General features: G+C 42.4%; 1 protein-coding gene across 3 annotated transcripts in view; it reads left to right on the top strand.

Moving 5' to 3' along the window:
* Window positions 1-14,081, top strand: part of BRF1 (BRF1 RNA polymerase III transcription initiation factor subunit) — a 165,864-nt gene that overhangs the window by 103,885 nt on the left and 47,898 nt on the right. For all 3 annotated transcript variants that reach the window (XM_052696023.1, XM_052696021.1, XM_052696022.1), the window contains one exon: window positions 12,552-12,613. In XM_052696023.1, coding sequence (XP_052551983.1) covers window positions 12,552-12,613 — 62 coding nt within the window. The remainder of the gene's footprint in view (window positions 1-12,551; window positions 12,614-14,081) is intronic.

The following is a 14,081-nucleotide window of genomic DNA, read 5'->3' as shown; positions in this document are numbered from 1 at the left end:
GGGAGCTTTGTTGCTGGGGTTCCTGTAGAGCTGCTGAAGCTGTTTCAATTTCCACCAGACCCTCAGTTGCCCATCTGTGCCTTGTAAGAGGGAACGTGTTTTGGAGGCTGTGGGGAAGGGTTCTGAGCCCTCCAGTGAACGGGAGCAATGTTTTCAAATATGCTGTTACCCACCATTGTTTTATATTCATAGTACAGGGAATAAAATTCATACTTGAAGCCCGTAAGAGACATATGAATGATGAAGTTTGGTTTAACAAGGTGGGGAAGGGACGCAAAAGGGTACTTTGAATTCTCTCCTGAGAAAGCCTTCTTTTAAATTTAAAGTTTGTTGCCTTACGTAGACTTTCAGAAAGTTTGCATGAAACCTTCTTGCCTTTGAAAACTTGATTCTGAAGGTATTCTGACTGAAACAGAAAATTTAATATTGAGGCATTTTGAACATGGAACGGTATTTGTGGGCAAGCAATTTAAAGAGGTACTAATATGAAACGGTGCTGAACTTGAAAGGATACAAACCATGTACACAAACTGGGTAGAATATCACTGGGAGCAATAAAGCCTAGGAATTCTTCATACTGCTTTCATTGCAAACAATTTTTATGGTACAGCCTGTGAAGCAATTGAAATGCGGAGAGCTGGCACATCACTAGATTGATAATTCCTCCTGCTACTTACAACGTATTCTCGGTACAGATGTCCCCAATTCTTTCTTTCTATCACATTAAAGCGTCTTGTCTGTTTCAATTTCATGCCTGCCTCAAACATAGCACTTTTTTTTTTTTTTAAATCATCCCTCCACTTCTCTTTTTTCTCTCTAAAAGTTTACATCAGATGAAATCTAGCGGCTGTTTCTTATCCTACGGTTTACGCTTAAACTTTTAACAAGCTCATTTTTAAGAACAGTCTTTCCTTGAGAGAGCGCTTGGCTGATGCATCAATAATTATGTAGCAATAAAGCAACTCTATAAAATGGCACCTCCTTGCTGAACAGATCGGTTTTGCAGAGCCACTGACAAAGATAAATGTTTATTATGTTTTACTGCTTTTGGTTCTGCAGATGCAATACAGCTCTTTTCTTTCTGGCGTAAGCATTACGAGAAGTAATTTCCAATTGTGGAATGTCTATGGTAATAAGGATGCATAACTAGAGAGAGCTCGCATTGACTTTCAGATACCAGAATGAGTTTGCAGTGCTGGTGATTTAGAAATAAATAAACAAAGATTATTTTTTTCTTTGCTTATCCAGTTTTTCAGTCACTGGGATGGAACTCGCATGGAACCCTACAGTATCATGCAGTTACTCTTTTGAATGAAATACTGCTGTATTAATTGTCGGTTCCCCCAGTCTTGGCAAGCTTCCTCTTTCTCCTTGTTGTGTCCAAAGTTTTCTCCTTGTAGTTTTACAAGGAGCAGAGAAAAATGCGGCGTCTAAAAGTAACACAAAAGCTTGAAATTGTTGCTCGTTTCCTTTCTTTATTCTAAGTTACAGTGTAATTAAGGCCGTGATTTAGATGACTTGGCATGTTCAAATCTATCCTCTCGTTTTGGGCAGAACGTGGAATATCACAGTCTGTAAATTTTTATGGTCTGTAGATGCACCGCCATCGCATCCTGTGAAGCTGATTGCAGTGTCACTGCAGGGATGAAACCAGCCCTAAATAATGCTTGAGGAACACCTTGAGATTTAAACTTGTGTGAATACAGATGCCCAGATGCTGCCTTCACAGCCTCTGACATGTCCTGCTTGTCTTGTTTGCAGGCTTTCCTGGGCAGGAGGTGAGGAGCTGATCCACAGACCAGTTTGCTGCCACTGCATTGAAAGTCTTTTGGCAGCTTCTTGCTACATCAGCAAATGCTTTCAGTGCAGATCATTCATTTTAGTTGGCAGTCATTGACGGTGATGTTTCTCTGTTAGGCTTTATTTCAGCATTTGAGGATTTTTATGTTGATTTTTATGGTGTGAAGGAAATTGCATGGGAGATTTTTTGTTTGGTCTTTAGTGTTCTTTGCTTTATCTAGCCAGTAGGATTCAAAATTTTATCCTTTCAGGAGACAGGGCTTCTGTCCGTGCTGCTTGCTAGCTCTTCCCTCGTCTCTCTGAGGGGAACACATTTCCTGGGCTTATTTCGCTGCACAGTTAATGATGCTTAAGTCTCCTTGGAAAGAGTTTGCCTAGTTAAACTAATGTAGAGAACAGTCCATCCTAGTCTTATCTGAAGAACATATTTTTATATTTTTATCTAAAGGAATTAAGTCTAGGTTTGAAATGAAGATCTTATGGTTTTAATTTCATTTCGTAGTGAAATGGTAAAACGAAAGTTATCCAAATCTTATTTTCTGAAGGCAGCTTTTAGTTTTAGTTAACTTAAAGCTCTGAAGAGAAGGACTTGGGGTCCAGGTTAGCAAGTGAGCCATGAGCCAGCAGTCTGCCCTTGTAGCCAAGAAGGCCAGTGGGTTACATTAGGCAGAGGGAACTGGGCCTGTTTGTCTTGGAGAAGACTGAGAGGGGATCTGATCAATGTACACAACTATTTTACAAGAGATTGTAAAAGTATGGGGCCAGGCTCTTCCAAGTGGGGCTTCCAAGTGGATGAGAGGCACAAATTAGAACATGGGAAGTTCCATCTGAACATGAGAGAAAACTTCCTTCACTGTGAGGTGACAGAGCACTGGAACAGGCTGCCCAAAGAGGCTCCTTCCCTGGAGATATTCAGACCCTGCCTCCCAGAAATCCCAGTGTGCTGTAGGTGACCCAACTTGGGCAGAGGGCTGGACCAGGTGATCTCCAGAGGTCCCTTCCAACCTCAGCCATTCTGCGATTCTGTTATTCTGTAAAGTAAGCATTAATGATTTCAAAGAAATCAATATTGCATTTAATGCTGAATGTGTTTAAAAGGATTGGTACATGAAATGCACATCCCTCTCTCCAAATGGGCTGCAGACACGTAGTCATGTTTCTGAGAATTGTTGCCATAATACAGTATGTTATGGTGAACTTAGATTAAGCCTCATGGGAAAGCATCGTTATTCAGTAAATTAAAGAAGAATGACTTTGATACGATGCCATATGTTGTAAAATAAAATGGATGCATGACGGAAAGAGCCATGAATCCTCTTAGTGCATGTAAGACAGCCATGATTTGTGACTTTCTTCCTGCCTCTGCAATACCATGTTAAGTAAAGACCTGATGTATTTAAATAAATTACATTTAATAGGGTGCGGGACCTTAGCATTTCCAGTGCTCTCTTTCAAATCTGTTACCAGTCTACCTGATTTTTGAGACAGTAAAATCATCGAAGCTCGTTGCTTCATGCTGTGTCTGAGCCACATTTAAGCTGTGTCTTTCTTGTGCCTACTCCCCAGAGAAAACCTTGCTGAAAATCTGTAAAATCAGCAATATGTAACCTAGCTAAAATGACACGTGAAATATAGACTTGCTACTTTATAAACTTTGTATACAACAGTCAGATGTTGAGATCAATCAGAGTGACAGGTTGTACAAGCATATGGCTGGCCTTTCTGATAGCCGTTAGTTTGAAAGGCCGGCTTTGAAACTGGCTTCATTATTTATAGGTGAATCATGCTGCTGGGCTTTGTCAGGGAAAGGTTATTTCTCCAGAAACCTTCCGTGAACAGGAGGGCGCTTTTCCCCAGTTCCTGGAGAATAAGACAAATTATTCACTCGGAACTTCTCCACAGACTTTCTTCTTTCGGAAGGTTGTGGTATTGGAGGGCATTCCAATGCTCTACTGATGCACTTCAAGCATATGGAGTGCACATGCTAATTACACTGTGCTCAGTTCAGTCTAATCAAATGCCAAGGCACTGGGGCCTCAGAGCTCCTGCAGGCAAAATGTTACAGTTCTCTGCTGCTGTCTACCATACATCTGGGAAGATGTTCACTCCAGTCCCTGGAATGTGTGCGGAGAGGCAGAGGGAACCAGAGCACGTCAGCCTGAGAAGCCTGGTGAAGCACTGTGGATTGTTGGGTGAGGTGACCACGTGAACCTGCCCTGCTCCACTGCCAGCTGCAGCCACCCTTCTTTATGCTGGATGGATCCGTCCCTCTGTGCTTTGTAAGGCTACCCAGTTAGACACCATAATGCCTTGGTCCCTAAGGCAGGGCTCATGCTGAGCGTGCTTCCCACCCACTGGCTTCATTTTAAAAGCTTTTGCTTTTGTAGAGGAGCTTCCACTCTTGCCGTTTATTTTACTGTGAGAATAATAAATAATAATAATAATAATAATAAACTTCTACCTTCTCTTTCCTCATATCTATAATTCCCTGCTTGCGATTTCTCATTAGCAATGAAGGCAGGAAGAAGCTGGGTAACAAAATGAGAAATTTCTTACCTGATAATTTTCTTTCAGTTAACAGCTTCTCACCATTCAGCCCACCTGGATAAAGTGGTAAATGGCCAGAATACAAATTGATTTTTTTTTTCTCTGAATGAGGAGTCGGATACACAAGCTAACATGCTATATCATGCTGTTGTCTTAATGCTAATAATTGCCTGCTGAAGCATTTCTGTGGTCTGAGTGGCTTCTGGTGGCTGGCACTGAGATTGTCATCTGATGTGCTACAGACCTGCTCTGAACCTCAGCAGAGGGGTACTCAGCAGAGAGAGAACTCAGCAGAGGGGTACAAGCTAATGGATATTTGCTCCAAATTATTGGGCTCTCCTCTGAGAGGAATTTACTCTGATATCCAGGAATATAAGTTAGCTTTGCTTTTAAGTTCCATTGTGCCAAAAGGAGCCTCTCAAATACTGTTCAGACCCTCTTGATTTCATCCGGCTTGAAAACTGCATATTTATGGTTGGCAGAACATAGTTTGGTTTGTAATTAAGAATCTGTAGATAAGAATAATCCAAGGAGAATGCTAGGGTTTGCTTTTAAACTCTCATTTCAGTTGGGGTATGGAGACAGGAGCAGATTTAGTTCTCAGTAGAACACATGCCCGCTGCTCACTGGCTGAGTGCTGGAGGGGCAGGAGCCCAGGTGGGCTTGCAGGGATGCACGGCGGAGCGCTTAGCAAGACCTGGCTGCTTACCACCTCGCTGCAGTTGCAGAAATGGTGCTCAGCACTTAAACACAAAACCAGCTGTTTCCATTATGGCTGGCTCCTGTGTAAAGTGCTCTTGCTGTTTTACACAGTGGTCTGGCAACACAGAGAAAGTGAGCCGGAGGGCTGTGATCTCAGCCCGCTTCCCTTTGCTGGCAGCTCTCCGGGCAGTCAGGCTGCTGCAGGAGATACAGCAGCACTTCGCACTTGCGGGTGTGAAGAGAGGAGCTGATTGAGATGCTGGTCACTTCTTCTCCCAGGCCTTTCCCTTTATTTAAACTGTTACTGTTGGATACCCCTGCAGAGATCTAAAAAAATGCAGAAAATATAGGCCAGAAGGCACCAAAAACAAGAAAAGATGGGAGAAGGGAAAGGAGAGAAAAGATGCCAAGAACAGCATGAAAGGCAACGGAGGAAAACGTAGCAGGGAGTTGGTGACTTTCCCGAATCAGATGAAAAAGAGCAAGAAGTGGGGAGAGCTGCTGTCTTTATAGTCTCCATTTGAAAAAGCATTTGGACTGGAGAGGTGAATGTGTGGCCCAATGTTGAGATGTGAGCGTGTATCCAGAGCCATGTTGCATCCTCCACAGTCACACTGTGGAGAGTGCTGGAATTGATAGAGGCAGAAATCACAAGCTATATAAGCCTTGTGATTTTGCATGGGAGCTTTGGAGCTGAAAAATATCATTTGTGATAAGTAATTAATGTGTATCTGAGTGTGTATTTGTCAGGGTGGTCAGCAGTGGTGGTTGGCTTCATCAGCAAGAAATCAGCGTGATGTTGAAAGCTGCCATCATCTGAGCCCTTGGTCCTGACAGCAGAGCTGTGATCTTGAAAAGGAATGAAGAGCTGCATCAAGTGGGTTGCATAAAGGATGCTCTTTCTCACTATTTTTAAAAGGTGTTGGGGCACATGGAAATTATTAAAGAAGCAGAATGTTTTTACTGGTTTTGAGGACAGTTATCAGGATGTTCTTCAGTTCAAAAGCTCAACTTTCTGCTGTGTTTATCTTGGGAGGTTGAAAGGATCCTGAAGGGTTTCTTATGTTGCTATGTGGTTCGAGAAGCATGAATTTACAATCAAAAAACCAACTTTTCAGAATCACAGAGGCACTGTTTTTTGTGGGCTACTTTCTTACTGCCTTCTTTACAAATGTGTACTGCAGGAGAGATTTCTGTAAAGAATAGAATGATTAACTGTTTTTCTGATGAATAAGTGTTTGAATTAACAATTTTCCATGCCTGTGAGACCACTGCTATAACCTTTAAATGGATGTAAAATGGAAGTGGATCAGTTAGAAGCTTCATCCACTGTGAGGTGAAACAACAGTGATTTTTTTTCAGCACGGATATACTGCTGAAAAGCAGCAGTAGGTTTCTTCATTTTCCCCAAATTGAAATTTAATTTATAAAAACGTGCTCAATATCTAATAGAAGTTCTGTAAGAGATGACTGACTGCAGGAAAAGCTTTTCTTGTAATTCATTCACATATATCATTAAGCACACAAATTTGAAATTCTGTTCTTGTGATGGGATAATTGTTCTGCGGCTGCTGTATGAAAGCGACAAACGCAGGAAGGCCATCGGATGTCAATCAACTGCTGCAGAAAAAAGCCCAGCACCTGGAGTTTGAGTCCCAGTGCGAGGAAATGGAGATGCAGATGCTTGGTAAAGCTGGGCTTGTAGTTCTGCATGGTGTTAAGATCGAGACTCACAGGAACAGTTCTTATACGTTGGGTATTAGGAAATATTTCTTACTGGAAAGAGTGATGATGCAGTGGCACAGCTGCCCAGGGAGTGGTGCAGCCAGTGTCCTTGGAGGCATTCAGGAACAGTGGAGATGTGGCCCTGAGGGACGTGGTCGCTGGTTAGGTTAGAGTGGGTGATCTTAGTGGCCTTTTCCGACCTTAGTGATTCTGTGATTCTGTGAAAACCTTCTGCACACGCAGAGGTAGATGAGCCTGATGCAGTGACTGCAAACCAGCCAGGCTGATCCCAGGTTGTATTCCTGTTTGCTCAGTGATGAGGTCCCACTTAAGAGCAGAGACAAAACTAAGAAGCCTGTACATCCCCATTTTTGGAAGGGCTTACCTTGCAAACAAAGTATTAAGGCTTGCAGGTTGCTATTGCAAGCTGTTACCTCATGCTTACAATAGCACAACATGTAGCAGATACGTGGCGTTTCTTTGCTTTTATTAGCTCAGACTTTTTCCCTCTTTGCCTTTCCTTTGCCCCATTTTGAGCTTCGTTTTTGCACTCCTTCCCATCCCCATGCCAGGTGCTGACCGTGCCAGCCCTGTCCCTGTGCTGCTGGGCGTCCTGGCGCCAGCCTGTGCCGTGTCCGCCTGTCTCCCGTCGGCTGGAGGGAGCACTGCTGGGAAGAAGGGCCCTGGCTGCTCCCGACGTGCCGTGTTTTCTTTCTCTTGAGAAGCAGGCAGGCTGGAAACTTGGCTTCGGCTGGAGAGGACCCCTTAACCTTGCCTTGGCAGAAGGAAATAATAATGTGACAGACTTCATTTATCTTTATACTGTATGCATGGCCTCGTGTGCTCTGTAGTTCTTTAGCCTGAAATTGCGATGTGGAATTGGCACTGTGAAGGAGTAGGCTGTAATTTTCAAGGTGGCCTCAGGTACAATAAAAGAAAGGCCTCGTTTTTACCTAACCATGAAAATACAAGCCATACATTTTTTGTGACACTTATTTTGCCACTAAGAGCAATTAATTTTACTGCGTCCTTATATTTCGATTTTCATTTGTGGCGTGCTTTGCATTGGGGATCTCTGCTGCAGCCTCAGCTCTGGCACTGCTGTGCAGTCATGTGGCAGAGGATGTGGGCGCTGCGTGGGACAGGAGGGCCGAGCGCCTGCTATTACATGAGCTTCAGAGGATTTCCTGGGAAGTGTTCAGCCTTCATTGCTGTCTGTAAGGAAATCCTCTTATCTGGGCAGCGCAATAAATAGTTGTGCCTCCTGTGCGAGAAACAGAAAAACACATTCTTCAAATGTCTGTCATCGAAAATGCGGGTTTTTAAAGTACATCAGCAGGAATTATTCTTCTGTAATAAATCCCCGTAATAGCGTGCTATGTATACATTTAACTAGATATACAGAGAGGGGGAGGCAGTGCTAGAAGAGGGCTTAGTATGCATTTAGTAATGACAAGAACAGTAAATAATCCTGCAGGTTTACAAACCTAATCCCGAATGTCTGTTTGTAGCTCTCATGTCTATTAGAGTCCGCTGGCAAAGATGTTAAGAGGCTGCAAAGAAAGGGCTTTTTTGTTTTTTATTTTTAAATATGCAGGGAGACGGCTGTCTGACTGGCAACAGTAAGTTACAGGGATGTGGCTGACCGTGATGAAAGTTCTGGGAGCTCCTCTTCCTCTGCCTGCAGTGAGAAATGCAGTGAGGAAGGAGCCGGCTGCCCCACTTCTCCTTCTGGCTCTCTGTCCTCTCTGCCCAACAGTAGTTTCATTTAAACATGGCATTTTTTGGTTTTGCTTTTTTTTTGAACGCAGAACTTATTTTTTGTCTGTGCCCTGCAGCAGAGCGGGTTGTTTTTCTTAACAGAAGAAATCCCCGCTAAGAGCCGTGTCACATGGCACTACTGCTTTTAAATAAGCTTTTAAGAGGTTGGACCAGATGTTGGCCACATCTGTGTTTTCATTTTGTTGAAAATTTCATTTCAACCCTTTTATTAAAGGGGAAAATTATCATTTGAAAATTGTTTCGAGAAGTTTAGCAGCTGGGAAGATCTTTCTGGTATAATAAAAGTAAAGGGGTATGCTTTCAGTGCCCCGGAGCGAGCAGATGAATGATGGTGGCTGGTAGGGTGTGCTCATGACTGCCATGGAAATTCTCAGATCAAAGTGGATGTATTATTCTTTGAATCGGCGTTGTGTAACAAAACACTTTTTTTTTTTCCCAGTGATAGTGTTAAACTAAAGAATTGAAGGCTCCTTCTCATCTGAAAAGCCCCTTGCAGTTAATGAATGCCTATCACATAGGCAGAAGAAAGGGCTACTTGCAGGCAGAGTAGATATCCTACAATTACTCCCTCTGCTGCTGTTATGGGGTCTAAGAAATGCTTATTATATACAACTTGCTTCTGGATTTTTCTCTGCAGTTTACCAGTTGGAGAATGAGTTTTCTGTCCCTTGTGCTAATTGATCTAATGAGAAGAACTGGCACCTAATTCAGTAACAAGTTATATTTAAAATGACACGTGAAATTGTTCATGGTGCCTGAAATTACATCATTTTCAGTCTGGCATAGTAGGACTGTATAAGGAAACAGTCATCTACTGTACTGTGCCATATTAAATTTTAAACCTCTGATCCAAAAATGTGGCAGAATATAGGGGAAGCAAGGTGTTTAATGTCAAATAAAAGCAGCGGCAGTTGATTTTGCTGGGATATTTTTATTGTTCCTAAAACGCCGTGACAGTTTTAGCAGCAAATATTTTGGGGATGCAGAAAATTTTATGTTAAGTTGAGCTTAACATAAGAGCAGTTCTCAGACACCACTGCCAGATTTTGGTTTTCTAGCCTGTGATGATGTACAGACCTTAGCAGGGAGTGATCTTTCAGTTTGGTTCCTTTTTAATTTTGGCCTTAATGTATAAGTAGTCAATATGTTAGCTTATTTTTTCCCCAAAATCTTGAAGATAAAAGAGACTGGTGAAACAAAGAGAAGGAAAACCCCATCCTTCTGTCCTACAGCTTAGTGCCTGCAGCACCTACCCGGAGCGCAGGAGACCCGGTTCTGCACAGACTCCTTAACCCAAGGTGGATGACTCAGCCTCGGGCACACTCCTGCTTTCTGCTCTCAAGTTATTTTATTTTGTGTACCTAATGAAACCTTTCTGAGAGCCAGGTGTGCTGTCTCCTGGGAAGGCGTCTCAGACAGTAGACTACAGAGTTCACTCCTCGTCTCGGTGATTATTTAAGCGTTTCACTCACTGGAAATTCACGTATCGGTTCCAGCAGGAGGGACTGGCAGTGGTGCTCGGCTGGATGCCCCAGCCTCCCGTTGGGGATGCAGCACACAACCAATCCTCTTTGTGCTGTGCATGATTACAGCTTGCTAAAAAAATCCAGTCAGTTGTATTAATGGTATTTTAAAGAGGTAACAAACCACTTGGATGTATTTTCTCACTTTGATTTTCCTTTCCAACCTCGAATGAGGGCATGCTTTCATAGAGTCAAAGAACCAAGTTCTGTTGTCTAGTTATGGCCACAAGTTGTACCAGAGGAGGTTTATGTTAGATATAAGGAAGAACTTTTTCTCTCAGAGAGTGGTCAGGCACTGGAATGGCTGCCCAGGGAGCTGGAGGAGTCACCATCCCTGGCAGTGTTTGAGAGGTGTCTGGATGAGTAGCTACGAGATATGATCTAGTAGCTTGTGGTGGCAGTGGTAATGGGAGGACAGTTGAACTAGATGATCTTGCAGGTCATTTCCAACCTTGCGATTCTATGATTTTATGAACCATTAAGACTGGAAAGGACCACTAAGATCATCTAGTCCAAGTCCAACCTACCCTCACCATGCCCCTTGCCCATGTCCCTCAGTGCCACATCTCCACTGTTCTTGAACACCTCCAGGGGTGGTGACCCCATGGGCAGCTGTGCCACTGCATCACCACTCTTTGAGAGAAGATCCAGCCATGCATCCTTGGGCCACATCTCTGTGTTTGTGGTAGTGGGTGCTTGAATGAGGAGCTGGAGGCCCCAGGGCAAGGTGTGCTCTTACTGCACACTTTAGTGTAGAGATAAGAGCAGAAGATAAGCATATGTGCTGAACAATTACGTAGTTAATAGTTATAACAGTCATAAAGCAAAACTTTCACACCCTGGGATTCTAAAGTATAGTTAATTTCTAAATGTAATATCAGTGAGATACGTTCCTGAAAGCTTGTTCAGTCATATTTGCATGAGATTATCCGAATTGGTAAAGTTGATACTGTATGAAACAATCTCAGAAGAAACTCAAAGCAAAGTGTTGGGCGATTCCTTGCATCAGGACATTTTCTTTGGGTTGAAAGTCATTCTGTGTATGATTTGGTGTGGAAAGAATTAAAAACTTTCTGTTGATTAAGTTGAATTTTGAAAAGCAAACTGTAAGTGCTCTGTGTCTGATACCAGTAATGTCTATAGGGCTGATCCTGTGCACCACCTCAAAGAGCTCAGCCCTCATTCCTACGCAGAAGTTTGGGTTGGAATCCAGCCCTATGGTTTTATGTACTTCAGGAACTGCTTTAATGCCTGGGTTCTGCCAAGCTGAGGATCACTTGCTGTGCTCTGCATTCCTCCCTTTGCTTGATGGCTCCATCTGATGCCCCTCAGGGCCCTGCTTTCTGCTCTGCAAGGAGCCACCAGCCCAGGCAACCGAAACATTCAGCAGCCTTGGGAAGCTGAGGGGCATGTGCTCAGGAATGGGGAACCATGTCCCTGAAGTTACTAAGGTGTTCCATACAATTTCCTGCTGTTGCAGATTGCAGAAACTTTATTTTTCCTGCACATCATCAGCTTGGGTCGCCTGTTGTCCAATCTTGATTAGATGTAATGGAGATGATCAAGGGGTTTTCTTCATTCCTCAGAATAAGTCTGTGTTGAATAATGTATTTTCTTCTCTACCTGGACAGTACTAATGGTATATTACTACTGTACATTAACATGATGTGGAAAATCAATTTTGCTGCTGCAAGTTGTGCTGGTCCCAAATTAGATCTTAGTTCTTTGCTGTCATGACTTTTAATGAATGGAATGAATCTTAAAAATTCTTGTTTTCGGGAGAAGTCTTAGTAAATATGTAGCTATAAAAATGACAGTGATGTTGTAATTACAGAAACTCATTATTGCTGCACATTCATTTAGACCCTTCCATAGCTTTCAAGTTATTTTAAGGTTTGGAAATGTTTTCATAATTCCCATTTTTGAAAAAAATAATGCATATTTTTACAGAACTGATATGAGTTAGATGGTTCGAATGACTGTAGATCAGAATTAAGAATAGAGCCATGGTATGACTGTCAGTGTGATGTATTATTCACTGATTTGTGCTGCTTCCTTGTAAACAGAAAATATTTTCTAAGCCGTAATTTACAGATAAATCACCAGGATGTAGGCTTTGGTGGAGAAATCCATGTTATGGTGAATGAAAAATGGTGTCATCTGAAATGGTTTCTCCAGGTTCATGGTGAAAAAATGTGGCTATAAATTAAAAAAGAAAGAAAAAAAAGGACGCTTAGAAATGCGTGGTGGATTTTTGGTCCTAAAGAGAACCATTCTGATTCCTGAATTAGAAATTAGTTCAGTGTGGTGCATGTTGGTGTGGATACCCTCGAATGAAAAATACTCAGCAATTGCTTAAACCTCACTGCGATGAGTGCAGAAGGAAAGGCAAAGTGTTACTTTACCATAGGACTTGAATTGCAATTGATTTTGAAGAAATGTCTAGCTAATTAAATGTGTTCTTTTATGTAGGTGAAAATACAGGAGATGGTGAATTAGATCTCAGTGGAATTGACGACAGTGAAATAGATAGGGTAAGATGCGCTTTTATCCCGAGTCTCTCTGCCTTTGCATATCTGAGAAAGAAAAAAATGGTTCTTATCTGGTGTATTCTCTCCATCTCTGCCTCCTCACTCTGGCAGTGCTTGCCTCTGATCTACAGAGAGGTTCAAGTGATTTCAGTGATCTGGGGTCAAAGCTAATATTCATGCAAGCCTGTGAATTTAGTGCTTATTTTATGTATGTATGGGACTGCTGCTGCTGCTTTCATACTGTGCTGGTGTAGTTATGTTTTAGAATGCCTTTTATCCTTAGAAGAACTTTTAAAAGTTTGGTGGATCTCTAAAATCATTATTTAATTGCAATATATTCATCGTATGAGGCTGCCATGGAAACCATGATGTAGAAGCAGCACATACAGCTTCTGTGTGCTTAAAAAGATACCCGTAGCATCTTCTGGATTTATTATTATTGGTGTGGCAGCACAAGGTACCCTTCCCATAACAGCCTGAGTATAAAAGACAGCTGTGGAAATGGCCTGTTAAAGGGCACACAGCAGGTTAATGCATGAGTCCTCCCATCAGGGCCTGATGTCCTCTTCAGCTGCCATGAGAGTTGGAAATGAAAAGTGCAATTTGAATGGATAACGCTGGTACTAAAAACTCCTTTTTGGGGTACAGAGTCACTGGAAACAGAAGGGTTTCATAGAGATTGTTGAGAATCAGGCTTGATCTGCAGACTATTCTTGGTGAGGAATGGAGAGGTAGGCAAATGCTCAGCCTGCGGTCAGCTGAGCTGGGTGTGAGGAAGAGCATGTTGAAAATGGAGTAGGCACGAGATGGAGGGCAGGGAAGCTGGTGACCTGCAAGCTCCCAGAGCTGATTCTGAAGGGCTTCGAAAGAGCAGATCAGTCTTTGAAAACAAAAACGGAGAAAGAAAAAAGCACCTTTTCTCCACTTTGTAGCCCTTAGTGAGGTCATAACTCTGCTTTTATGACCTCATGTTCATTTCCATGGCAATAGACTGTAATATTGTAAGCCCAAGATTATGAACTCGCTAAAAGCATAAGAAAGATGAATAACTGAGCTATGAGGAAGTTTTACTATTATGACCACCTTTAATAGAAACAGATGAAATAGTGAAATAGTGGCCTGATAAACCAGCACCTATGCAGCTGCTTGTTCACTCTGTTTGCTGTCCAAGGAAGGACCCCTCCCTACATTAGTGTCATTTGCCTGGAGTTACTTTTCTCATTTTTCTGTCTACATTTTACTTCAGAGAAAATCTGGACTACTAAATCCTGTAAGACAGAGAAAATTAGATTATTCTTCTAGCACTTAAACACTGTTTTACAAGTTTGGGGTCCATTGCTTACAAGTAAATTGTCTTCTTTATGAAAGATTATCTGGTTTCTCTTCTCCATTCTGCAGAAGTTCTTCATTGCCAGACAGCATGTGCCATACAGAACCTTTGCTTTGCAGACAGCTGGGCTTATATTTGTGT

The sequence above is a fragment of the Tympanuchus pallidicinctus genome, unplaced genomic scaffold (assembly GCF_026119805.1).
Source record: "Tympanuchus pallidicinctus isolate F22 unplaced genomic scaffold, pur_lepc_1.0 scaffold3, whole genome shotgun sequence".
Taxonomy (NCBI): Eukaryota; Metazoa; Chordata; class Aves; order Galliformes; family Phasianidae; genus Tympanuchus; species Tympanuchus pallidicinctus.
Note: the sequence above shows the minus strand (reverse complement) of the source record. Positions and strands in the feature narration are given on the sequence as shown.